We start from the raw sequence: 27,969 nt of genomic DNA, 5'->3' as shown, positions 1-27,969 counted from the left end.
ATCACAAAATCTTAGCAGAAACGAAAATTGATTAACTCTGAACATCACTACCACAGAAAAGCATATCGTCGTACGCACCACAAACCGTCCGCTCTGTTACGATGCCCACTGTAGCGTAAATAATTTACTTCAAGAAAATATAAAGATACAGGATGGAACTTTGAAACCTGAACTTTCAAACGAAGACACCGGTAAATAATTTGCTCTCCTTGTAGGTGCACTTATTGCTGGTTTTAAAAAAGCTTTTTAAATGCGTTTTCTGCAAAACTAACTTTCTCATTGAAGTGCACAGAGAGGACGGTTCATGATGCGTGCGACGATATGTTGGATGTTGCACTATATTGCATGAAAAAAGACCTGACATTCAAATGAAATGATGTATTTATTTTGCTGATTTCTCTACAATCATACAATTATTTATCAGGGCATTGTTTTAAAAGTGTATATGTATATTTATGTATAGGCCTACATGCAAACACTTGGATGGTCATTCTCTTGGATTATGTTGAATCTTATTTTGAGAACATTACCACAAATGGCATTTATCTTGGCTCTGAATTTGAAGAAGTAGATGGATTTTGTTTTTTGTCAAACTGACAAATAATTTGATATACTTTTGTTTTAATGTCTACCTGTCCACCCCTGATCACCATTAGTGAACCAATGGTGAAGTTATTCCTTTATTCTTCATCAAACTGACCAATACTTTGATATACTTTTCCTACAGCTTCTACGTGTCCACCTGACCACCACCAGTGTGCCAATGGTCAGTGCATTCATAAGTCTTGGGTCTGTGACAGGGATAATGATTGTGGAGATAACAGTGATGAGAATGAAACTCTACACCATTGTTGTAAGTATGCAGTTATTATTTTCAGAACTCAGGGTTGCAATTATTTAATATTCTTGATATCAACTAATATGTAAACATATATTTAGGTGAATGTCTTATATCAATGTTTGTGTTGAATTCTGATCAATTTATATCAAATTAGCAAAAGAGTTTATATTAAACTATTTAAAAGTAAAACAGTAGCATTAGCATGTATTCATGTAGAGGAACCTAAGTGTATACATATAGAAGTGTATTTATTATAAATACATTTATATTGTTTCATTTTTTCAGTGATTAATCAGAATGGAAGGATGATGTATATTTTAAAATTAAATCAAGTAATGCAAACTGTTTATTTTTTTTTTAAAGGTACATGTATATAGTAAAATACAAAGTTTTGTAGTCAGAAGATGAAATACAGTGATTTGAATCCAATTTGCATTTTGCATTTATTTAGCAAACCATAACTGTACCGGTGATATGTTCCGTTGCACCAACCAACGCCGATGTGTATCAAGATCATGGGTTTGTGATGGTGAAGATGATTGCGGAGATGGTCAGGATGAAGAGGGTTGCCGTAAGCTTACATCACACTTTTTCATTTTGGCCCTGATTATACAAAGAAGCGTGATTGATCCGATCACTTGGGGAAGCGAGTGATGTCAATTGTCTGGAATGCATTTCTTGTTCATGGTGTTTTCTAACTTATACCCATGTGTTCATCATTGCCTTGACAAATCAGGGGAGGGTTTCATCAACATTTGTCATCTGCTAATGTGTCAGATCTGGGATCTGTTGCAGAAAGACTTGCGTTTAAACGCAAGTCAAACAATCAATTGCCAGTCCGAAATGCGCGCTGTTGATTGGTTGAAAATCAAGTTACGCGTGATTTTTAGAGTTGCGATTGATTGCCACTCTTTTTGCAACGGGCCCCTGACAACTTTCTGTGATTTTTTATTTGCTGAGAGGTGTTGTTGCTATGGTAGCTGTCAGATAAACCAGGACTTGTCGGATATAACATTCTGCAAGTCCTTTCATGAAATGGTCACTTATATGCCCCTCCTTGTTTCCAAACGGATGTTGCGTACATTTTCCAGATGGAGAATTATGACATTGATAGATTTACATAATTGCAATTGATCAGATCAATCACAACTGCTCGTGAAACCAGTAACTGATGAAAGGGGATCTTTAGGTTTGAATAAAAATAGATTTAACTATGTTATTAATGAGATAACCCATTAAAGGCCCATTGGTATTTTCTTTCTTTCTGAATAAGGTATGAACACAAGTGTAATGATTATATGAATAGAAAATGCATTTGATGATTGAGTATAAGTACAGTTTAATAATCATTGAAGTTGATTTACAGAATGATCAAGGTGGCATAGTTACAGGGGTCTTTAATTCAAATAAAGCCATTAAAGTCTTTGGGGTTTTTTTTTGTATCCACCAAAACGAAACATGGTGAATCATTGGGGGTTGAAGCTTATCTGACATGGTTTATGGTATTCCTTTGTTTTTGTTGTTATGTAGATATAAATCTATGTAGAGATGGTGAGTTTTCATGTGCCAACGGCCGGTGTATTCAGAGGTCCTGGGCTTGTGATCACGATGATGATTGTGGCGATGGGTCAGATGAGCCTGAAGATGAATGTGGTATGTTATTGTACTTATTATATCTAGGTATCATATCCTAAAGGCGACCACATACCTTACGATTGGTCTGCGAACCGATTTTAGAATAAAATGTAGAAGAATTTGATGCTAACATTGACACTTGGAATATCTTACTGTGTAATATTCTAAATCATTATACGAATACCGATGTTCAAATCTAAGACTATGCTATCATACTTCTTAGAATAAAAGCGAATTTAATATTTGTCATAATGACGTCATAGCAGTCGTACCATTGGCTACGATTTGAAACCAATTTGGCCTTTACTCCGAAATAAAGGCTTGCAATCTTTCAAAATGGTTATATTAGTATTTTTTCAATTAATTTAAACCTCAAATAAAATGATATGTTCCATTCACATTTTCAGAAAATGAGCAAAATGCGATTTGTTCCAAAATCGGATCACGAACAGTCGTAAGGTGTGCGGTGGCCGTAAGATTGTTATCACTGGTGGGTCAAAACTACATCATGTGCCATTGTGCATAACCATCTAATCATCAATTCAGGATTTTGACTTGCTTCCAATTTCCTCTACCAAACCCAGTTAGAGAAAATGTAATCCCTGAGGGTGGGGCCACAGGTTGTGTTGCTATGCGCATGGCTAGCTTGCTCCAGCAACTGGCTGGTGCTGCTCGGTTATGTATGCTCAGCCATCGGTCAATATTTGTATACTATTAAATCCTGTAACTCACTTACAATAGATGTTTTTCAATATCTGGATGTAAAAACAAAGGAATTCTTGCTTTGAAATCACTTTCGGATTAAAAAAGGAATAATCTGTAGATGGCCGAAAGATGACATTGGCACAAACATCATGTAAATACAGAGAATAGAACACCATTTGTCATTATGAACCACATTGATTACATAATGATCTATAGTGCTATATGATTGATGGAAGTACGTGTATATGTACCATAATTATTGAATTAAATTCCAATTCAATTGTTTTTTATTTTCCACTTTCAATTTTTCATATTCAAAATTATCATACAGAACATAACTTGTTATTAGAGAACATGATTGATAAAAATTGAGTATTGCACTTTCGCAAGTGCATGAGTTGAGTTAATTATATAAACATGCATGTGTGAACCACGAAAAACATATAAGGAAAATAATAAAAAGAGATAACAGTATTATATACCTTTTCATTGCTCACTCTTGATTCCCACTCTCTCTTTCTATTGGATATCATAGACCTTTGGTTGATGTTTTTGGTTAAAGATGTTTGAGAAATGGGTTATAAGGGAGGGCAGCTTTATGTTTAAAGTTATGGTATTTATTTATCATGTCCACAACTGTTTTTATCCATATTTATTTTTTACTTGCGTGTTTAATGGATTGGTGAGTTCAATTAGCTTAGTTTTTGCTCAATATATGAAAGGCATAGCTTCAGCCCTTGTGCTCATTGGTCAATATGTTCACCATTTGATATGATTTGATTATTTTTCCTCCTGTTATGACATGATATATGTGGTCAATTTTGATACATCCGAAATTGCATGAAGAACACTGATTACTAGATTAAGGAGCACATATGTGTCTTTATGATAGGATTATATTATTCACCTGGCCTCAAGCTTTTATGCCATTTGTTGTTTGTTGAATTTCTGATGAGATAAATACAATTTCATCTAATATTCTTGTACACAATGCCATCTTTTACTATTTTTTTTCTACTGTTTTATATCATTTTCATGTCATATCAATCAGCGTTCATCTTGTCTGATTCAGTGTGTAATTATTGTTTGAGGTATGCAATGTATTGCAAATGACCAATCTTATACAAAGCAAACACTATTAAACGGTACTTCTGCACTGAAGGAGTGTATTGCTCCCAGGTACCTATTGTTTTCCTTACATGTGGAGCAAGTGCATATGTGTGTCTCACCATGTTAATTCCATTGTTACATGTATATGTAAACCTTTTTATTTTTCTTCACAATCCAGAGATGTATTAATTCCTGCATTTCACAATCTTTTGCGCCCTTATTGTTGCGTCACTACTGTGCATTCATCATGAGAATTTTGTTAACACTGGTTTACTCAATACAGAAATCACTGTATTTCTCTCTTTTTTTTAAGTGAATACAAGGCATTGAGAACTATACATTTTTTTCAGGGACCTTACTGTTTAACATAGGTCTACCAATTAATTCCTTTTCTTCCCTCTGATGGGGGATTCCAGTCAGTCAGATATTCATTTAATTAATCCTTTCTCACCCTAAGCCTATGCTATCTAGGGAAAAAAAATTCGACCCACAAGTAGAAAAGTTGCCCTTTCATTCAGGATAATGATAGTGTGTGGTGCATATATCATGAAACCCTCAAATAAGGATAAGTGATAAATGCATTTGTGGTTTTATGTGCTCAGAGCTGCAATTAGTAGGATTTATAAGGGGAAAGTGGCACTATATTTGATTTTTGTCTCACCTGCGAAGCAAAGTGAGACTATAGGCGCCGCTTTTCCGACGGCGACGGCGACGGCGGCGGCGGCGGCGGCGTCAACATCAAATCTTAACCTGAGGTTAAGTTTTTGAAATGACATCATAACTTAGAAAGTATATGGACCTAGTTAATAAAACTTGGCCATAAGGTTAATCAAGTATTACTGAACATCCTATTAGAGTTTCATGTCACATGACCAAGGTCAAAGGTCATTTAGGGTCAATGAACTTAGACCATGTTGGAGGAATCAACATCGAAATCTTAACCTGAGGTTAAGTTTTTGAAATGTCATCATAACTTAGAAAATATATGGACCTAGTTCATGAAACTTGGACATAAGGTTAATCAAGTATCAATGAACATCCTGCATGAGTTTCACGTCACATGACCAAGGTCAAAGGTCATTTAGGGTCAATGAACTTTGGACGAATTGGGGATATCTGTTGAATTCCCATCATAACTTTGAAAGTTTATGGATCTGATTCATGAAACTTGGACATAATAGTAATCAAGCATCACTGAACATTTTGTGCAAGTTTCAGGTCACATGATCAAGGTCAAAGGTCATTTAGGGTCAATGAACTTTGGCCGAATTGGGGATATCTATTGAATTCCCATCATAACTTTGAAATTTTATGGATCTGATTCATGAAACTTGGACATAATAGTAATCAAGCATCACTGAACATTTTGTGCAAGTTTCAGGTCTCATGATTAAGGTCAAAGGTCATTTAGGGTCAATGAACTTTGGCCGAATCGGGGGTATCTGTTGAATTACCATCATAACTTTGAAAGTTTATTGGTCTAGTTCGTTAAACTTGGACATTAGAGTAACCAAGTATCACTGAACATCCTGTGCGTGTTTCAGGTCACATGTCCAAGGTCAAAGGTCAATGAACTTTAGCCGAATTGGGTGTATCTGTTGAATTACCATCATAACTTTGAAAGTTTATGGATCTGATTCATGAAACTTGTACATAAGAGTAATCAAGTATCACTGAACATCCTGTTCCAGTTTCAGGTCACATGATCAAGGTCAAAGGTCATGTAAGGTCAATGAACTTTGGCCATGTTGGGGTTTTTTGTTGAATAACCATCATATCTCTGTAAGTTTATTGGTCTAGTTCATAAAAAGAGGACATAAGAGTAACCATGTATCACTGAACATCTTGTGCGAGTTAGAGTAGTATGCAAAGTCAGCACTGCTGCTATATTGAACCGCGTGATGCAGGTGAGACGGCCAGAGGCATTCCACTTGTTCCTCTAGAAATCAGATTTTTTAAACTTGTAAGAATGAAGATTTTTTGTCTGTTTTTTTTTATTTGAAAGAAAGACAGGATTTTGGGCCTGAAAATAGGATAAAGAGAAATAAAGACTATGATATTTTTATAATTAGGTTTGGCAGGTCTGTGTGCTGCATATTGCTTAAGATGATGTACATTAGTTTGATACTGGTTTGTATGGACTCTCTTTATCTCTTCCACATTTTATTATTATTTTCTAAAGAATTTCCAGCGTGTCTTGATGATCAGCACAGATGTAGCAACGGTCGTTGTATTCCCAAGGACTGGGTGTGTGACGGGGATAAAGATTGTCATGATGATTCAGATGAAAATAATTGCGACTGTAAGTAAATCACTCTCACATGTGAATGTAGGGCTCCGTCACTCAAAGCTTTGATAGCGGTGGTTGTACAATTCGATGGCTTCAAAATATCGTGCACCATCTATCGGTTGCAGCGGACAGGTCAATTTTTACCATGGGGGGGTCGACATCGCAGGCAGTGCACAGTGCTAGTATATTGTGACATTGTCATGTAACTGTGATGCTTCAAAAATGTAATCCATATGGTAAATATGGAGGAAGAATTCACCAAAAACGGTCTATACATGGATTTTACAAAGAAATATGCGGTAGATTTCTCTCCCTCCTCCTGGACTCTTGTAAACAGCATACTCAAAAGTAACACTAACCCACGCAACAGATGCCCACTTTTTCCCATGAGGCATTGCGAATTTTAGCCTGTCCGCTGCAACCAGTAGGTTGCGCACTGTATTGTGAATCCACCAAATGAATGCTTATTTCTGATAGTACAGTTTTAGTTGGTGCAATTAGTCATAAGAATTTGTTTAATGATACATGTAATTGCTCAATTTGTGCCCAGGGTCCCGTTACACAAAGGTTAGCAATTGATAGTATGCTTGATTTTTACTAGTGATTGTGTATTGTAGTCAATGCAAACATTCAAGACATTCTTTTTTCTCTTTTTTAAAAAGTACATTCAAGACATTCTTGATTACTACACTTTGTGTTAAAGGGCACTGGATTAGACTATTATTTATTCATTTAATCATAATGAATTCAGAAAGATCGCTTCTTGCTGGATATATCATAAATATTGGGTATTGTAGAATTTCATGAAATTTAGCACATTTTATGATTTAATGATGACAATTCTACACAAATGCATTTTCATGCTTGCATATTGTACTTGAGTTCATGATTGAGGTGAGATGTTTCCAAAGCCTTTTTTTTCTGATACCATTAATTCTGTGTCTGTCTTTCCAAAAATTTTAGACGGTTTTTGTAACCTATAAGAGAATAGGCTGTTGCTTTTAAAAGCTAAGGATATGATACAAACACCATTCAAGCACCATTCTGTCTACCCTGGCCCTATATAAAGTGATCAAAAGATCTTTCCATAAAGCTGATTTATTCATAATGACAAGCATTCTTGTGTAATTGTAGGACATTTGAGCCATTGTTATTCAAATAGTTTCTACCAGTACACAATCAGGAAATAAGTATTATCCTCTATTATAGCAGAGTTACTAACATCATGAATTGTATATGTATAGAATAGATATGGGCATTAGTAGCATAAAAGTTAAGAAAGCAGTGATTTATGAAATTTTGAAAGTTATTTTCTTATGATTTTTTTTCAGCATGTCTGTGTTATTCATTATTACTTTTCGATAAGACAGAAGACAAAGTAGTAACTATAATTTAGTATTATTTTATCAGCATTTTGCACAGTTGAGACATCATATAAATTTCGGATTAATGTAGTTATTGGTGCATAAGGCTGGGGCAGCCTGGGTATGGAAAGGGCCAAGTTAACAACCAAGGCCCGTAAGCCATCCTTCCAGAACCCATCCTGATGAAACCAAAACAGATGACAAAACACAGTGCAGAAATCAGTAGACTATGGAGCACAACTCTGAATAATACTGTACATTAAAAAGAGAGAACGTCACAAAGTAGGTGTAGGCTTATCACCCGTAGTCTTAGGCCGTGTTCTGAAGTCAGGTTTAACTTAAACTCAGGTTTATTGTTGTGGTAAAGTATGGAGAGCCAATTGTTACATAAATCACTAACAGTAGAGACATCATATTTCAGCTCATTTGGCTCTCAAACCATTCATAATTGTCTAGGAAGTATAAATAGATGAATGTCTTTACCATCAATGAATCAAGAAAGAGCAGAGTAAACGTAAGAAACATACAACTTAATACAAATTTTGACACTCTTGGCTTCCCATAATTTTAGTACAGAGTGAGACCATGGTCTAAGTTAATCCTGACTTAAGAATATGGGCCTTAGTCACTGAATCTCATCTGCTCATTCACACTTAACATATCCACCGTACCCTTTCAATGCTTCAATAGCCTCACCAGCTCCACCGAATAACTGCACAAAGAATAACTTATTTCAGTGTGGTAATGGAAAGTGTGTCCCTCTATCAGCCAGATGTAATACCAGTGATGAATGTGGCGACAATTCGGATGAAATTGATTGCAGTAAGTTATAGATTACACTAATTTCTCTCTTTTTGATATTGGATATAATGTAAGCTTTAAAATCTATTGTAATGGACCTCTCTTTATTTCATCCCTTTACCCACCCCCCCCCCCAATGAAAATACAGAGTCATATTTTACACTCATTTCTCTCCTATATTGAATATGGTGTACAGTAAATGCCACACTATAAGACTTATTTCAATGGACCTCCTACATGCATCTTGTTTGTCATGCCCTTACTAAAGATATTTTGTTTTCACTGTTCTTATGAACTGTCCAAATACACACAGAGGATTCGGGGGGGGGGGGGGGGGGGTGAATGTGATTAATTTCAGCTATTGATTTATAGCTTTTTTGAGCGTGAACAGAATGAGATTCAATTTGATACATTGATACTGTGGTAGTAGATCCACTGTTCCATTGAAAATCGGATTATATTTTTCTCTATATTTTCCACTTTTTGGTCACATATCATGTGTCATTGCCAGCATTATGAATCAGAAGATAATAATAATAATAATATAGGGTATTTATATTGCGCACATATCCACCTTGTTAGGTGCTCAAGGCGCTCCTATATATAGATACATGTAATGCAAAAATATCTACATACTGTACCTCTTTTGGTTAGGAAGTTTTCATTTATCAGGTCTTTTGTTGATTTTTGTGGGTGTGTTGTGGTCTTGTGGTTCTGACTCTAGCCTTTTAACCAGAGGGTCTTGGGTTTGAATCCTAGCCATGGCGTGTTTGCCTTCAGCAAGAAATTTATCCACATTGTGCTGCACTCAACCCAGGTGAGGTAAATGGGTACAGGCAGGAAGAAACTCCTCAGAGAGCTGTGTGCACCAGAATCGGTAGACTAGCTTAGCCGGGGTAATATAGGAGCGCCTTGAGCACCTAGCAAAGTGGATACGTGCGCTATACAAATCCTATATTATTTATTTATTTTATTTACAATGGTGATGTGATGTTTTGAAAGTAATGTTTTGTTTGTGTACAACAGAATGTGAGGTAGACTATCCATGTTCTCAGAGGTGTGTGGATTTGAACGCTTACTTCTGGTGTTACTGCGTCGAAGGCTTCACACTTCTAGACGACCAGGTCACCTGTGCCTTACAACCGGACCGTAAGATTTTTACAGAATTTTATTTAGTCTCACTTAAAAGGATATTTAATTTTTCTATACAGTGGCCCTTGAAAACAAGATTTAAAAGAAAACTGAAAAGTTTGAAAGTCTTCACATTGATAAGAAATATGCAGCAAGCCAGCAGCTTGGCATCTCCTGAAAGATATAACAAAAAAGAAATCTGTTTGTTATTATGATAAAAGGTTACACTTCTGAAGAAAGAAGGGGTTATTAGCTCAACCATTGCAGAGACCTTTCAGGCTCACCAGTTCAGCTTAGAAATACAGGTCAGTGTCACCTTTGCATGGTAGGAGAAAGCGAATCGAATCACGATGACCTGCAGGTCTCTCCTGATATGATTGATTACTGGTGTGCAGGTGGTCTCCTACACCGTGGTTTACCCGCTAATCTTAAAGTGAATGATGCAGTGGGCTCTTAACCTGCAAAGGTGGTGATTGTCTTCTTCATGAGGTCTATTTTTAACATCCTATCCGAGGGACAGAATGTTTTCATCATAACATGGTAATATAGCAAGTGATACGTGATGTGTTTTGTTTTCTTTCTATCCAGAACCTAAACCCTACCTACTGTTTTCGAATCGATATCAGCTTCGCACAGTTGGCGTCGATGGCTCCAACTACACCACGCTTCAGGTCAATGTCACCAATGCAGTGGCATTAGATTATGACTGGGAGGAACGGATGATATATTGGTCTGATGTCACTCAACAGAACAGCAAGATCAGTCGTGCTAATATTACTCATGGAACTACAGAGGTAAAATATCTTTAATTTTATTCTTTAGTATTCAATTTATTGTTATTTTTAATATTTTTCATTTTTGAATTTTTTTTAAAAGGGGAAGGAACTTAATTCCAAGGAGCTGTAACAAATAATTGAATCTTCTGCTGAGTGCCATGTATACAATACAATACCTTGATTCTTACACCCTTTCATAAAATGAAGTGGATTTGATATAGTGGCTCTCTTCTGATTTACCGTAATATCTTTCTTAGAAATGATGTACATGAAATCTATTAAGGTTAGATAATGATGATATATATGATGAGAGTAATGAGACTTATATATCGTCAAATTCAGAATGTGAGAAAATTATTGAAAGACTCAATAGACTTGAGCAGTTGAACAGTTTTCAGAAAGGCTTTTCCACATTATAGGTTATGCTCGAGCGAAGGATCTTTTCCTCTCAAGTTTATGGAACTTTTGGAATGACAAGATAGCAGGGCCCTATTGCATAAAAGTTACTATTATGGTAACATTGCCATCCAATGGTAACCACTATGGTAACAATGTCAGCCAATCAGAATAAAGGATTTTAAGGAAGTTTACAATTTAATGCCAAAGTTACTTTGATATTAATTTTTATGCAGCGGGGCCTAGATTGATGGCCTTTATAGAGACCTGTTTTATTCAATAATTGATAAGTTTTGTTTGATTTTCTTTTGTTTTTTAGGTATTACATGATCTTGGTGTATTGAATCCTGATGGTATTGCTGTAGATTGGGCTGGAAGGAACCTGTATTGGTGTGATAAAGGTTTGAATGTCATTGAAGTATCAAGGCTTAATGGAAGCTATCGCAAGACCTTGATCAAAGAGAATCTCGATGAACCTAGAGCCATTGCTCTCGATATCATCAGAGGGTTAGTATCCCATCATGTAGTGTTACATAACTTAACAATCAACTTTTTTGGCACTTCAGGATATATGATACCATTCAGTGCATCTGCAGAGCATTATAAAACACATCCACAATCCAATTTTAGAAAGGGGTTGGTGTATGGGGGCCCCAAGATAAGCCAATGTACTTCAGTCATAATGAGGATCTGTAGTATTTCATCATGCTTTACTGAATATGGTCATGATCATTTTGAAATGCACAAAAATAAAATTAATGATGTATCACATTGACACTCTGTTATATTTGACGAGATATATCTCCAATGATTATTGGTTTTATTCATGTTAATATTTATTTTTTTGTTAAAAAATATGTTTGTACTATTCTAAAATTGTATGCTTAGAAGGCTTTTTCCTTAATATTATTTTTCTGAAAGCCATTATTTGCTGAAGTTAAAAGTTGTAATATGCCTTATTCTGTTTTTCTCGAATGGGATCTTTCCATTATTTTAATGATAATAACAATAATTTGCAATATTTATATAGCGCTTAATACAAATGTTTCTAAGCGCTGCATGCTATTTTCTATCCAGACATGTTATTTTCTATCCAGACATGTTATTTCTAACTTCAGGTTGGATGTTTTATTGATTATACATGTACATAAATTTGTATTCTAAACAGTGTCATGTTTTGGACTGACTGGGGATCTTCACCATACATTGGAAGAGCAAGTGAGTTTAGTTGTTTATTCATTATATTTTCTTTGATTACAATTTTTGAATCATTTAGTTCACCTCTTGAAACTTACCTCTTTAATCATTAGAATAATGGAAGCATGCAACTTTTTATTTTAATGTGAATAGATTTGCTGTTAATCGCAGAAGTGGTTTACGGATTGAGATTTGTTTTTATAAGTCATTCGTTAGCCAGACTAGCCTACCTGCATGCTTGAAACACCTGTTTAAATAACCTTGTCAATGTTTTTATTATTATTATTATTGTTATAATCTTAAGGATATAAAGTTATTCTGGAGGGGAGGGACAAAGCTCCAGTATCTTCCCTTAGTTTGTTTACTTTCATTTAATTCATATACCTCTCAAGGATAGCGATGCTTTAAATGTAACATTTATCCTCATCTTATTTGTAGGCCTTGATGGACGCCACTTCACAAGATTGGTAACGGAGAAGATTCAGTGGCCCAATGCCCTAACGGTCGATTACACGACTGATAGAATTTATTGGGGAGATGCAAGGGAGGATAGGATAGAGTCTGTCTCTTGGAATGGAACAAACAGGTAAGACATTTACCTACGTCTACTTAAAGATAAATGCCAGTAGTTGCAGTAAACACTGATTTCATGAGAAAGTCTGTAAAACCAGGCTTAATTGTCAGAATATCATCGAGGATCTAGATCTGATACAGTTACATAAACTGAACTTTGTGAAATCTTGAAATCTACGCTGAAAAACGTTCACACTGAAGATCACCAACACAGATAGGCACACGTGGGACAGTGTATTATTATTGCTGGAATAAAGACCCGACGGAAGTGACCGAATCTGCACTTATTTTGCTTATTTCTCAGCAATTACACAATTTCTCCCAGAATCCATTGGCACATATTTTTTATTCATACAAACAAACACTTGGGTGGTCATTATATTAGATTCTGTAAAAAGTCATTTTGAGATCGTTACCAAAACTGGAATTTATCTTTCACTCTTTTACTTTTATAAGGAGTCATAATACATAATAGATAGCAGATGCTGTTCTTCTGTCTGTCTAATTTGAAGAAACTTGCCTTTTTTTAAAACTGCAATTTGATAATTTTTGCCTGATTTATACAACAAATAATGCACAGATTTAAATCTGTAATGTTAGTGTTGATGTAGGCATCTCCAGTATTCCATTGTTATGTTAAAGCAAATGATGGAGTACCTCGTGCTTGTCTCACAATGGAAATACGTTACTCTTCAGTGCACTTTAATGCCAATTATTCACACGCAACTGTGCATTATTTTTATCGTACCACATATGGAGATTATATGATAGTTTCTAATTTATGTTTGTTGCAGACATACTGTGGTGGGGTCTAACGTCCCTCATATCTTTGCCATGAGCATGTTTGGTGATTACATCTACTGGACCGACTGGGACCAACGGAGGGTCAAGAGGGCTCACAAGTTCACTGGCCAAGATCAGTTAGACCTGGTCCTTGTAGTACATAGACCGATGGATATTCAAGTCCTGCATCCTCTTCGCCAGCCTCGAAGTAAGTATTCAATTATTATAATGGCCATTTGTCTTATAACAGACGATGGTGCTTCAAGAGGAATTTGCTATAGGGTTATCTGTTCATTCACTCACTTCCTCGTAACATAGTGTAAGGACCAATTTAAGGACAGATTTAAATGCTCTTCAAGGTACTTTTTTAAGGAAGATGAATGCCTTTATAAATGGTGCTCATTATCCCTGGTATTAACCATGATATTACGTCTTGAATTTGAGTATAGTGGCCACATTACATGAAATGTTGTTAAGTCTATATTGTACACATTGACTGTACATGTGTATATTACATTGGCATGTCCATTTATTATGTTGCTTTCTATGCATTTGATTGACAATACATTCTTGAACTGAATGCATAGATAATAATAATAATGATTAGACTTATATCGCGCCAAATCCACTCTGTAGAGTGCTCAAGGCGCTTTTTAGGAAATTATAAAAGAAATTAAGAAGAATTGAACAGAAATGTTTTGAGGTAATTTTTGAAAGTTTCAGAAGTCGAGCACTGTTTGATGTTATGAGGGAGGCTATTCCATAGCTTCGAGGATGAGTAAACAAATGATCTTTCACCCCAGGTTTTGGAAACTTTGGGGGTAACAAGAGAATTGGAAAGGGAGGAACGTAAGGATCTTGAAGGGGTATAACTTTTGATCAGTGAAATAAGGTACTGGGGAGATGAGCCAAGAACACAATGGAAAGTTAACAACAAAATCTTGAACATAATACATGCAAGTCCATTGCAACATCTCAAGTATGTGCTGTAAAAGCATGTTAGTATTCTGGTACCCTTTTCACAAAACTTATTATTACAACAGATTTGCAATAACACTAAAAAGCTACTGAAATCGTTTGCTTTCATTGGCTGATGGTAAACTTGTTATGATAACAATTCTTTATGAAATGGGGCCCTGATTATTTGTTTGATTTTTTTTTCCAGTTGAGAACAATCCTTGTGGTAAGAGCAATGGTGGCTGTTCAAACCTGTGTCTTCTGAATCAAGATGGCGGAAGGACGTGTGCGTGTCCTAATAATTTCTACCTTGCTTCCGATGGAAGGACATGTGTATCAAACTGTACCGGAAGTCAGTTTGTGTGTGGGAATGATAAATGTATCCCATCGTGGTGGCATTGTGATCAAGAGGATGACTGTGGCGACGGATCGGATGAACCTGATAACTGCCGTAAGTTCAGTTTATTATTATTAGTATTGTTATAATACAATAATAAGTCACTTTCTAACAGATTTACTGAACTATTGGGGAGGTCCCGGGGCTGGTTCATAAAGATTTGCAACTATGTTAACATGTCGCAACTACAAAATGAGGCTCAGCAGCCAATCATTATCAAGGTTTCCATCGTAGATACAATAATGTCAAAGTTCCAGTACAGTAGTTGTAAGTTTTTATGAAACGGCCCATGATAAGTGTGTGATATTGATTAAATATAGAAGTGTTTTCAAATTCAATTTGAAATCATTCATCATTATTACTTTCCGGACCCCCAGAGGTAATCTGTTCATTTTTTTGTTTTTTGTAGAAGGATGGTTTTAAAATGTCAAATGATAAGATGTAAAAGTGCAAAAAAAGCAAAGGATTTCTTGACTTGCATAAATAGCAACCCTTTTGATGTCTCTGATAATATCGAAAATATTTCTCTTTAGATCAACTTGATTAGTGCAGTCAGCCTCTCTTGTCTCGAACATGAATGAATGTATATGAATTGCATATGTTTATCATATTTAGAGTCACTAGATTTTGAAGAAAAAAAATCTGTGATATGTTCTTGGGATTAAAAGTTAGCTAGTATTAAATACAAACATTTTATCTGATAAATTATCATTCTAGAATCCCAACGTTATTCATTATGCTGCCACCATTCAATTCTCCATTATCTAATACATCACTTTCATCCTATACCAAGTCCCACATACCTCATTTTTTGTTTGTTGTTTTGTATATAGGTCCATTTTATTGCACACCTGGTCAGTTTCAGTGTCAGAATGCATCTGAAGTTGATAATGAATGTATCAATCCTGCATTCATATGTGATGGTGAGAAGGACTGCAGAGATGGATCAGATGAAATGCGCTGCCGTAAGTTGATATCACCTTCTATTTTCTACATCATAATCATAAAGAAACCTCTTAATGATCAAATATGTGGTTGGGTCAACCAGTATAAAACACTGCTTCTGACCAACAGAAATTTAAATGAACTGTTCTAAACACAACTACTTGGAAAGAAGAGTTGATTGAATACATTGAATACACTCAGTAACCTTACATGTATGTTGATAATTTGATCATTATAGCATTATTATCAGTACGGTGGTTTACCTGCACTTGCATGTTCTTTTCTTATTTACATGTATATGGAAGTTGATATACATATATAGAATGGATGAATGATTATTCTGTTGTATTTTTTTGTGTTTGTATATGCAGTGAATCATACATGTCTGCAGAATCAGATCAAATGTGAGAGAAGCAACATATGCATTCCCAAATCCTTTCAGTGTGATGGTATCAATCATTGTGAACATGGGGAAGATGAAGCTACGTGTGGTTAGTATTTATAGCTTTCTTACTTTATCATCTAATACATGTATATATAGTAAATGGTACATTCAGTCATATGTTGTTTGAAGGTTTGCATGGTGGCATGTACAATTGCTGATGTGGTTTACGGTACACCATGTGGAGTGTTATAGAAACAGTGGATAGAAGAAGAGAAGAAGTGGATAGGCGAGAAAGTGGAGATTTGAGAGTAGAGTATTCTTTCTTGAAAATAGTCCTGAAAAGGACTGTAAACCAGAAGGAATGTTGAGTGAGAACAGCTTGAGTAGTAGAGCTGATGAGGAGATGCTGGCTTGAGTCGGCGAGTAGAGATGATGAGTAGTAGAGAGACTCGACGTTTCGGACAGGTTGACTGTCCGTCTTCAGGAGTGACAGGTTGACTGTCCGTCTTCAGCAATTGTACATTCAGTCATGTTATCAAGTTATTATTGTTCATCATTCAATGAAACATCAAACATCATTTTATGTTCTATTGCTATGCTGACATAACAGGTCTACGAACATGACTTGTCAAGATACTAGTAATGTATCTTGCCATCTCGTCATATACATGTAGATTGCACTTCACAGCTTCTGTAAGCTTTAGATGAAGCCTAATATGATAAATACTCGGACAGTATGACATTTATTTTTCATGAATTAAATCACTTTGACCTGGGATATCCGGGTTATTATAATGCATTTGAACTTACATTAACAGTAAGTTGAATTGATTATTATTTTTTTAATTAACTTTTTTTTCATTTAGATCAAGTTCAGTGTCGAGACGATCAGTTTCGGTGTAATGCAACAGGGCGTTGTATACCTGAAGTATGGCGTTGTGATGGTGAAGATGACTGCGAGGACAGATCAGATGAGTTGGGAACATGCCGTGAGTTCTTAAGCCTGGCGCACATAGTGCGATTTGTTACAATACAAATTTCAAAGATTTTGTAATAACAGTTGAGATGAACATTCCAGCAAATAAAAAATCTTAGCAATTAGAGTTCAGAATATTGGTAAGAACTACTGAAATTGAAATTTAGTCTAGTTTGAGCCTCCCAGTAGGAATAAAAGCAAATTCAAATTTAAATCGTAATGATGTCATCATCGGCTGCAACTTTAAACAGATTTGGACCTTTCTCCAACCACAGGGCTTACCGCAAAGCAAAATTATGATTTTATTATTCCTAACACAATGCCGAACTTCAAATAAAATAATTTCACTTCTTGGAACCTTCACATTCAATGCAAAATGCAATTTATTAAAAAATTATGTTGCATCGTATAGCAAAGTGTGCGGTTGGCTTTGCACTTTATTGCTATTGAACCTGTATATAAAGACCATCAATGTTAGACTTAATTGGATTTCCTGACATCAATCTTGTGTATAATGACCACCCATCTATGCCAAGAATGGAGTTTTAAGATTATAATCATGCCTTCATAAAGATCATCCGTGTAAGAGAAGAATAGAGTTCTTAGGCTTTATCACAATTAAACCTGTATATAAATACCATCTAAGGGACACAAGAATAGCAGTTTTTATGAGCAGGTTGCCTTTATAGACAAATTCCTGATATACATGTTCAAATATGGAAACTCTGTGGCCCGAATTCACAAAGATGGTTTTGAAATCCATCGTTTGAACCCCTGGTTTATGCAGATTTCCTGTATAAATTACACTTATTTACCTTGTATATTGAAGTGTCCAATGCTGATGCACGCTTTTGTCACAGGGCACCAAAGTGACACCTGTTGCCATGGTTAAATACACTATTTTAGTCATGAGTCCACTCATTACTCATGAATAAAATAGCGTACTTAACCATGACAACAGGCGTCAATTTTGCGCACAGTGACAAAAGCGAGCATCAGTATTAGACACTTTTTAATATACATGTACTCGGTATTAAAATAAGAGTGATTTATACAGGAAATCTACATAAACCATGGGTTCAACCAAAGGTTTTCAAAACCATCCTTGTGAATTCGGGCCAACATCTTGAAGATTTTATAGATAAGTGGTCATTCTGACCAAGTGGTGGCATATTTGACTTAATTGGAACATAGAGGTACATGTACAGCCATTTTGAAATTTAACCCCTATTCAAAATCTGAAATTCACAAAACTTGGTTAGGTTTACTAATCAGTTTGTTAAAGCATGAATTGTGATGTTGTTGAATATGAAAATGGTATTAGTATCAACAGATGTACATGTATGAATCTCCAAATCTAGAAAGGGTTTGTTCATAAGCAATTCAGATAATTGGTCATTTTCAAACAAAAGTGGACATGGAGGTGAAAATTAAAACATGCTAGAAATTATTAGGCTTTAATGTTTTTTAAACTAGACATCTTAAAGTATATTTTTCCATTTCAGTTACATAAAATTATTAATTATGTCTTTAGATACAGTGAATTTTATGAAAGGGAAATTAAATGTTACAAAATGTTGATGTTTGCATTAAAATTCACATATTGCCTATCTTAATATAAAATTTGTATTTAGAAGCGCATTTAATGGCAAGATACAAGCTGTGTATTGTATCTAACTCCTAAATAGCAAAAAAAAATTCTGTGAAGTGTTTATCTGAAAAAATAGGGTTTTGAAGTTTTCAAAACTGGTTGTCGTGTCACTCACGTTTTAAATACAAAAAGTTTTCTAGAGCTGTGTAATCTGAAAATTAATTTATCCCAGTACAGGAGCAAATACAGTTTTCCTGTACCTTATTGTATATAAAGTAACTTGGTCCAATGTGTTAAGGTAAAGCTAAAATTAACTGTTAAAGTTGTGTCGTGTCACTCACGAAATGTTGTGTCACTCACGGTATTATATTGTGTATAAAAAAGGACATCCAGTAATTTTTGAAGCGTTTTACCAGGGATACAGCCCAAATGTTGTTCCTGACATCATTTAGACCTATTTTAGGCTAATATTTTCCTCCATTTTCCTAATTTCACTCATTTTTTTGGAAATATTGCATTTGACATCAAGTTCATCTATTTTCTCTCCTATCCATGGTTGCCTTGGTTTAAAAAATCCTGACAATTTTCCATTGGTGTGAAGACTCGGATCCTAATTCATATTTTGGTGAATGTACTGTGATTAAGAATATAACAACATAATCAATCAACACAAAATTATGAATGTATCAAGAGAAAAACCACTATACTTTAGCAATGGACATATTTACAATGCATAAAGGGTTGGTGATGGTGATGGTTCAAGTCATACAGGTATGACTTGAACATTCTCTGTCTCCATTTACAGAAATGAGCAGAAAGTTCACCTTTCTTTTTAGCAATGTTATTTCTTTGTTATACTCATTAAGAAAGCTAGAAAAGTCAGGGATCTTATTTTGAAATTTGCAGAAATTTTAGTGGTAAAGTAGTGTATGAGATATAAGAGATCTCCATGAACACCAAACATTTTTTCAAATTCAGAAAAGAAAATATTTTTCTTTTCCTTCTAATTGATTAAATCAACCTTTTCATTTGCCATAAAGCTTGTATTCCAGGACATGAAATAAACAAATTTGCAAGAAAACATAAACTTTTCAGGTGAGAATGTCTGAGATTTGATAGAACATTTTGGATATTGCTTGAAACAGTTACATGCCAAGTTCAAAATCATTATTTGTTTTGCCACCATTCATACCGCTAGTGATTAACAACATGTAGGGTCTGAACAGCAAGCTAACGTAAGCGGGCTGATGTGTGTTCAGAGCAGATTTGCATTTACACATATTCATTACAACAAAATGATGCATGTTCATGTAGGTCCCAACAAGTCCCAACTGAGACCGTATTTTGATTTGAGCAACTTTGGATGGGTTGCCATTACGTGTAGATCAAATTTTTTTTTTGGGGGGTACCCTGATAAGAACAGAGCTGGACCTCGAGAAAAAGCTATTGAGGTATAAGGGGAGCCTGGTTGGGATGCTGAATTGGATTTTAGTGTGTCATCCTAGGGCTTAGGAAATGGAAAGGCTTGTAATGACTTGTAGGTGTAGGTAATAGCAGTCTGCGAGAATCAGGTACTGACTGTGTCTTTCACCTTGTGGCTTTCCCATGGCTTGGTATATGATCAAATAATTAGCAATGAGAAGCCGCTTGCAAGATTCCTGCTAAAAGCACAACTCTGAATTTTGGTAAATTGCCTACTGCCTTGGGAGGGTCCACATACAAGCAGTGTTCAGGAGAAAACCTATGCTTGATGAGTTGAACTTGATCCCCAAGTTTCTCAAGGATTTGCTGATAGTCCATCTGAAGTGTGCAGCAATGTAATTGTGGTTTGGTACCAAAAAAAGACATTGAAACTGCCATGTCCTATTTGGACAATGCCTAAAATATTAAAGGAGGATAATATTGTAATCCAATATTTCAAGAAAAAGGAGTCATACATGACATCATTGGCTACCAGACCATGCCAGATGATGTGAGTGACTATTGAGAATACCTTTCTTACAAGGAAAAAATATTCCATCCATTGTGGATGCTGAATTGTAAACCTGTAAACTTTCATATACAGATAGGGAGAAAGAGTTAAAGTTTTGAATGAAATCAGGCCACAAAAAGAATGTTTGAGTTGATGTCAATGCCAAGACTGTATAACACCTCCTTCAAGTGCCTCCTCCTCCAAAGAGGAGTGGTACATGTAGAAGCCGTAGTGTGACAATAATGTGGTTTGGTATAGAGAATGTGAGTTGATGGGCAAATATGACCATAAACCAAGAATAAAACATCAGGATGACATATTATCAACTTTAAAGAAAGCAGTTATTATGTAATTAAGCTTGTTTTTAGGTTAATGGTATTTTACTCTTGTACATCATGCAAAAAATACTTTCATTGTTGAGATAAATGTTGTATTTTTGCACTTGTCGTGTCACTCACGTTTTGGATGTCGTGTCACTCACAGTATATAGGAGGGTACCATTTTCCATAGAGGTTTGATTGATTTTGACTCTATGTATTAGATAGGTACACTATTTATGTCCATTTACTGGTACAGTACTCCTTGAAAACTACTTGGGCACGAATCCATCCATATGTGTTAATGGTCAGAAACCCATGTCCAAAATTTGTCGTGTCACTCACACACCATTTTTTAATCATATCTACGAAACAAATTGTTGAATTCAAATCAAACTCGTAGTGGCCCATGCCAGTCCTATATTGTATATAATATAGTAGTCGTGATTGATTCATAACCTTTACGTTTGAAGATATGAGCCCTTAAACCTCTCCGATTGTTGTGTCACTCACGTATGAAAATGACCATTTGAGCTTGCTCTTAGATGTTGATTTTTTTTATTAACTCCCTTGCAGTAAATCGTTCATGTCCTGTGAATGAGTTTGCCTGTCATGGCAACGGTCGTTGCATACCGCAGAGATGGCAGTGTGATGGTGAGCGAGATTGTGCTGATGGCTCCGATGAAAAACCTCAAGATTGTTGTAAGTTATCATGAACACCTTGGCCACATCTCACGAACAGTTGCAATGGATTCAATCGATCTCAACTACGGAAAGCCAGTGATCCCAAACATATAGAATACATATATTAATATGATGTACATGTATACTCTTAATGGAGGTAGAATATCTCTACCTGTATGTACATGTGCATTCATCCATAGTTGATATTATCTGGATTAATTATAACTCTTGGTAAGACTTGACTATCATTTTTAGTACAGTGTGAAATTGCTGGGGGGGTTCAGAAAAAGTTTATTTTCATTTTGTTGCATATACACAGGGTAAAATAGCTCTTTTCTGTATTTCAGTGTAATAGTGATAAAATATGCCCTGGATTTTTTCATTAGATGACAGAAATAAGTTAAGTTGAGAAAATACAGCACTATTGTTGTCATGTGATATAAAAATCTGTTGCTATGTTTTGGTTTGATATCTACAGAGATTTGTAAAGGATTTTTTTCATGAGTTAGTAAGTGAAGGTATCATTCACTGCAAAGTATTACGCTATTGTATATTTGTAGAAACTAGTGCCACTATTTCCTGAGCCATTCAGTGATTATTTAATTCTACTACACATTTTGCCATCTAAGGCAGAAAATTAAGTGGGCACTATACACAGACAAGCAACCTTAAACATTCATTTTCTGTACCTTTTAATGATTTTATTGTAACTACTTGTGAACAGTGAATAAAGGTAATTTCCTACTAGAGTACAGAATGTAATTCCTATTTTAAACTTGTATTCATGAATTCAGTTTAATTGCCATGTAACTGTTTGGTATCTGTTCAATGCATTAGCCAATCGTTCCTGCCCTGGAGATTTGTTCCGCTGCAAGAATTATAACTGCATCCCTATTCTATGGAGGTGTGATGGAGACAACGATTGCGGAGACGACTCTGATGAAGATGGTTGCAGTAAGTCGACTTTTATCAAATTTTGTCATAAAATATCACCAAATAATGAATATGATATCTTCTTGAAATGTGAATGTTGCACAAACACAAACAGACTTGCCAACTCGTCTCTTTTCGCAGCATTTCCTATTATTTAACTCCCACAAACACATGGAGTTTGTTATTTTCCAAATTTAAATTATGCCCATGTAGATTGTAGGGGATTGAAGTGATCTTTTTCCACCCAATACTTTCTTCCATCCATCAAAATAGTTTTCATTTCTTTTTTTTACGCTGTTATCCCTGTACAAATGAATGAAATATTAGGTAATTAATAGTACATCTGTAAACAGATTTTATTCCTGTTATGTGTATTGCCCAAATATTTGTTATCAGATACGTCATGTGAGAAGGATGCATTCCGTTGTGATGATGGTCAATGTATCACCAAGAATCTGACGTGTAATGGTAAACCTGATTGCCGGGATGAGTCTGATGAACAACAAACGCTTTGTAGTAAGTAATCTCTCTATTCAGCTTGTGCTCAGGGGTTGCTCCAGGGGAGCGTTTCATCAAAGGACTTGTCGGATGTTTTATACCTGAAGTCCCATTTAATCCAACAGTTACCATACTAACCGTGCCTTTTAGCCAATCAGAATCAAGGAAAGATGTCGAAAATGTTGGTGAAACAGTCCCCAGATTATATATTTATAACGTTATCATGTTGGTGTCTGAGCATGACATTAAGTTGTACTTAAAGAAGGAGCGAACTGCCACCACTGTGTATTGTTTCATTCAACGTGTGTTAGATAAAAGGCTAGTCTTAAAATGTTCCTTTTGAGATAACTTTTAGTAATACAGAGGATAAATAAGCATATAATTTTACTTGTGTAGAGAAACTGAAGTGTTTTTTGGGGGAAACTGGTACCTGTTATGATTCATGGTAAGTTGGTAACATAATTTTTGCGTTATGAATGTATTCAGGAATGAATAAGTGTGTTATAATCAAGTGGGCCTATATTACAAGACTATACTGCTGAGAATGTTGCATCGTGGGTACTGAACCTGGCCAGATATGAGGACTTGAGGTGGGGCTTTATAAAGCTGTTGGTTTGTAAGCCCTTTAAGTCTTTGTGAAACACCCCCCTGTTTGCAGCTACATGTAGAAGCGAAACTATATTTAACTCTCAAGTGTGTCTGAAAAGTTCCCTAAATATAATTCCTGATTACTGATCAGTACGCATGTACATGTATATTGATTAGATATGGAATTAAAGCTACTTTAAACTTTTCAATCCACTATTTGTGTGTTTCTTTGGTTTTGTAGAAGAAGACTGTGCCGAGACTGAATTTCAGTGTCGCGATGGTCGTTGTATTTGGTGGCGCTGGAATTGTGATGGTGATCCAGATTGTAATGACGGATCGGATGAGGAGGGTTGTAAGTACTATACTTTTGTTTTTTTACTTTCATCACATTTCATTACTTTATTGTAAAACAAAAATGATTATGATGGGGCCCCCATGTCTGCACACCTAAAAATTTAACTTAAGATTAAATCTGAATTTTGTTTTATTCCACAGAAAATTTCAGTTCATAATGTGTCTCGTATTCTTACGAGTTACATGTAAGTAATCCAGAAATCTCTTGAAAATGGGGATAAATATTGGATTTTCTTGGAAAATATCTCAGCCAATTCCAGATTGCACAAAAATGTGGTGCCCCATTCACTTGATGAGAAAGGCTGCACTTTGAGGCTGTCACATGAAATTCAATATTTTTCCACCATTTAAATCAGATTTTTTTAATGAATATCTGTCTATGTATTGCAAGTGAAAAGTTCGTGGTCAATGCGTATCTTCTTTCACTACATTTGCACAGATACGCATGTGTAGACTTGGGGAAGGAGATATTGCTTTGGTTGTCTCAGAATGTGATAAAGAAATATTGCACAGATTGTAGATCGATGCAATATTGACCAAACAAGTGGAATATTCCTGGTATCCCATGATAAAAGCTATTCAATATATTTATTTTCACTGTACTTGATCAGTAGTAATTACAACAGTATTGCGCAGCCACTTTTGTTAATAGATGTACATGTTTTATTGGGATTAGCCTATTGTGTTTGTGTCATGTTTCTTATCATTTAGGTGAGAATGTTTCATGTCTGCAAGATGAGTTTCATTGTACTAACAATAAATGTAAGCCTTTAATGTGGAGATGCGACGGAGAAGATGATTGTGGAGATAACTCCGATGAAGATCCTCAACTCTGTGGTAAGACTCTTGTTTCCATTTATTTTACAAAATCTATTATTACCACACGTATGTATTGTAATATAAATAATAAAAACTCGGGAGTGGAGTCTTGTTGAATTCAATTTGAAATTTTCAATTTCTAACTCCTGTTGATTGATTGTTTGAATTTAAGATATAGAATTTCATTTTAATTCAATATTGTAAGAAATAGCAATGTCCATCATGTTTTTTTTTTTAACCTTGTGTTATAAATGGAGATATATGTTAGGGACTGCATCAAAAGTATTCATACATGTACCAGGTGGTTGAGGGCTGTCCAAGATCACAATGCCAGCCAGGACTTAACTGGGCAATCACATTACATCAATGATTACAAAAAAGAATTATGGAATACATTACAATTTATCTTTGTTCTTTCGTTTACGGTGCCATTATGATCGTTATTGTTTTATTTTCAGCTCGCCTAAGTTGTCCTGTTACCAAGTATAGATGTTCTAATCACATCTGTATCAATCAGCGCTTTGTATGTGATGGTATCAACAACTGCGGAGACAACAGTGATGAGATGTTTTGTAAGAATCCTTTTCTTTCTTATTGAAAGCGATCAATACACCTTATCAATTCACATCAGTTCATAAACAAGAATTCATATAACACAAATATCTTTCATATTCATGGTGATAGCAAAGGTAGACATCTCTAGGGTTAATGTTATGAGCTCAACCTCGTATTGATCGATGAGATTGTGTGTTAAATATTACATGTGTGTCAGTGTGTTAGCATGACTTAAGATTACTCTCATATCTTTTTGAACACTTCCTTCAGACTGTGTGTTGATGAATAATAAATTACCAAGTCTACTTACCAACAGAGTGAGGCTTTTAAAAACAAAGAATTTAAAATGGTCCTTGATTCATTTATGTATGTCATTGCACTTTTCATCTGGATTAGTATTCTTTGAGAAAGAAACCAGCATTTGGTTATTTAAGCAACAATAGCAATGATTCACCAGGTACATAAAAGTACACGTTTCATTATATTGCATGGCTGCATTTTCCTTTTGTTAATTTTTTACAATTTCATTCTTCAACAGACACATAAATAATTTTCATATCAGTGAAGTACATGTAGATTTTGCACATCATCTTATGAAAAAAAGAATGCTAATCTTCCTTTCACATTAATAATAATGTGTAGCATTTATGATGAGGCACTGATCATCTAGTTGCCTATTGAATGGCAGACTATATATGTGTTTTGATTGTTATTTTAATTTCAGGTACTCCTCCTCTGTGTACTGCCAACCAATTCAAATGTAAGAATCACCGTTGCATCGATGTCAATCTGCTCTGTAATGGAGTGGATAATTGTCAGGATCGTTCAGATGAAGCAGACTGCACCAAAAGTAAATCTCATCTTCTTAACTCTAGAGATTTATGTTGTCTTGCGCTTATTTATACAGATCTACATTTATAATTGGGAATTATTGTGACAAGCTTGGGTTATTGATTTTCAAGGCAAGTCCACCCCAACAAAAATAGATTTGTATGAAAAGAGATCAAAATCGCATCCAAATTGGATCTGAAATGATGATGTCATGCACTGGCTGCTTCTTTGGTTTATTATATGAAATTATGAAATGTTTACATTGTTAAATTTTGTTATGTAGGATTTTCATTTTTGCAACCTATTTTAGTTCAATGAAGAAGCTTTTTAATTGTCAAATTGGTAGAAAGAAAAAGGAATTTCATATTACAAAATTGAGTGTGTGGCATTATACATGTAGGATCTCATTTGCATATTGCTTGTGATCATTCAAGTTTGAGTTTAAAATTTCATTTCTTTTCTTAACATACGATTTGGATAAAAAAAAGTCAATTGTTACGCTTGTTTAATATTATCTTAAAGGGGTAACCTTACAGGAATATGATAATTATTTCATTGTCATACTTTTGTTCCCTGTAAAAGGCTTTCCCTGAAAAAAAGCCAGAGTAATACCCAAAGTCCCTTTGAAATCAGACGTTAAATGGTATATCATATGTATTATACAAGAACTGAGTATGATATTTACCTAACAAACTTGATTTTATTGAATCTATCTTGTAGATCCTTCATGTCACAGTGGAGCCATTCAGTGTGCCCATCAATGTTCTTTAGTAGGTGGGGTCCATTACTGTACTTGTCATCCAGGATATGAGTTACTTGCTGATGGGGTATCATGTGCAGGTATGTGAGGAGTTCTATTGCTTATATTTTATCTTTTCAGTTTATAGGTGCTGCTTTTCCGACAGCAGCAGCATCATTAACATTGAAATCTTAACCAAGGTTAAGTTTTTGAAATGCCATCATAACTTAAAAAGTATATGTACCTAGTTCTTGAAACTTAGACAAAATGGTAATCAGGTATTACTGAACATCCTACCTGAGTTTCAGGTATTATTCCAATTTATTATTGTTAATGATGTATTTTTTTCATCCTTGTGTAAGGGTAATTTTTGTTTCCTTTTCTCCATGAGTGATTGTTTAAATTTCAGTATTGTTTTTTTTTCATTGATATGAAGCAATGAAGGATGCCTTAAATTCATGAATATTATTTGTTTTATAACATTTTTCAGATGTGAATGAATGTGCTGAGTTTGGTACATGTACCCAGACCTGTGAGAACCTGAATGGATCGTATAGCTGCTCCTGTGTTAAAGGCTATAAACAGCTTAGGATCAATGGCTCAATTCATTGTGAAGCAATAGGTCAGTATATAATGATAAAAATATTAATTGATAGCTTGCCCTACCTGCACTAGTACAGTATCTCTGTATCTCTATGTATCAGTGAATCAGAATTATAATAATAAGGTATAGAGTACCTACATGTGTAAACACCTATAGGTAACATGATAAGTTTGTAGCTTCAGAAGTTTCAATATGGCAAGGCCTAGCCTACACCTTATATCC

The 27,969-nt window shown here is 35.1% G+C and overlaps 1 protein-coding gene across 1 annotated transcript in view; it reads left to right on the top strand.

The window, feature by feature from the left end:
• LOC121421804 (low-density lipoprotein receptor-related protein 1-like) overlaps positions 1-27,969 on the top strand; it is a 122,152-nt gene that overhangs the window by 79,227 nt on the left and 14,956 nt on the right. The window contains 24 exon segments of the mRNA XM_041616606.1: positions 728-853; positions 1,293-1,412; positions 2,372-2,494; positions 6,474-6,593; positions 8,636-8,767; positions 9,773-9,895; positions 10,466-10,671; positions 11,369-11,556; positions 12,218-12,267; positions 12,685-12,832; positions 13,614-13,810; positions 14,768-15,010; positions 15,790-15,921; positions 16,273-16,392; positions 17,153-17,275; positions 21,719-21,844; positions 22,664-22,780; positions 23,156-23,275; positions 24,087-24,197; positions 24,911-25,036; positions 25,477-25,590; positions 26,298-26,423; positions 27,125-27,244; positions 27,634-27,765. Of these exon segments, the coding sequence (XP_041472540.1) occupies positions 728-853; positions 1,293-1,412; positions 2,372-2,494; positions 6,474-6,593; positions 8,636-8,767; positions 9,773-9,895; positions 10,466-10,671; positions 11,369-11,556; positions 12,218-12,267; positions 12,685-12,832; positions 13,614-13,810; positions 14,768-15,010; positions 15,790-15,921; positions 16,273-16,392; positions 17,153-17,275; positions 21,719-21,844; positions 22,664-22,780; positions 23,156-23,275; positions 24,087-24,197; positions 24,911-25,036; positions 25,477-25,590; positions 26,298-26,423; positions 27,125-27,244; positions 27,634-27,765 (3,243 nt within the window).

Source organism: Lytechinus variegatus, chromosome 1 (genome assembly GCF_018143015.1).
Source record: "Lytechinus variegatus isolate NC3 chromosome 1, Lvar_3.0, whole genome shotgun sequence".
Classification (NCBI taxonomy): domain Eukaryota; kingdom Metazoa; phylum Echinodermata; class Echinoidea; order Temnopleuroida; family Toxopneustidae; genus Lytechinus; species Lytechinus variegatus.
This window is presented reverse-complemented; position numbering and strand designations above follow the sequence as displayed.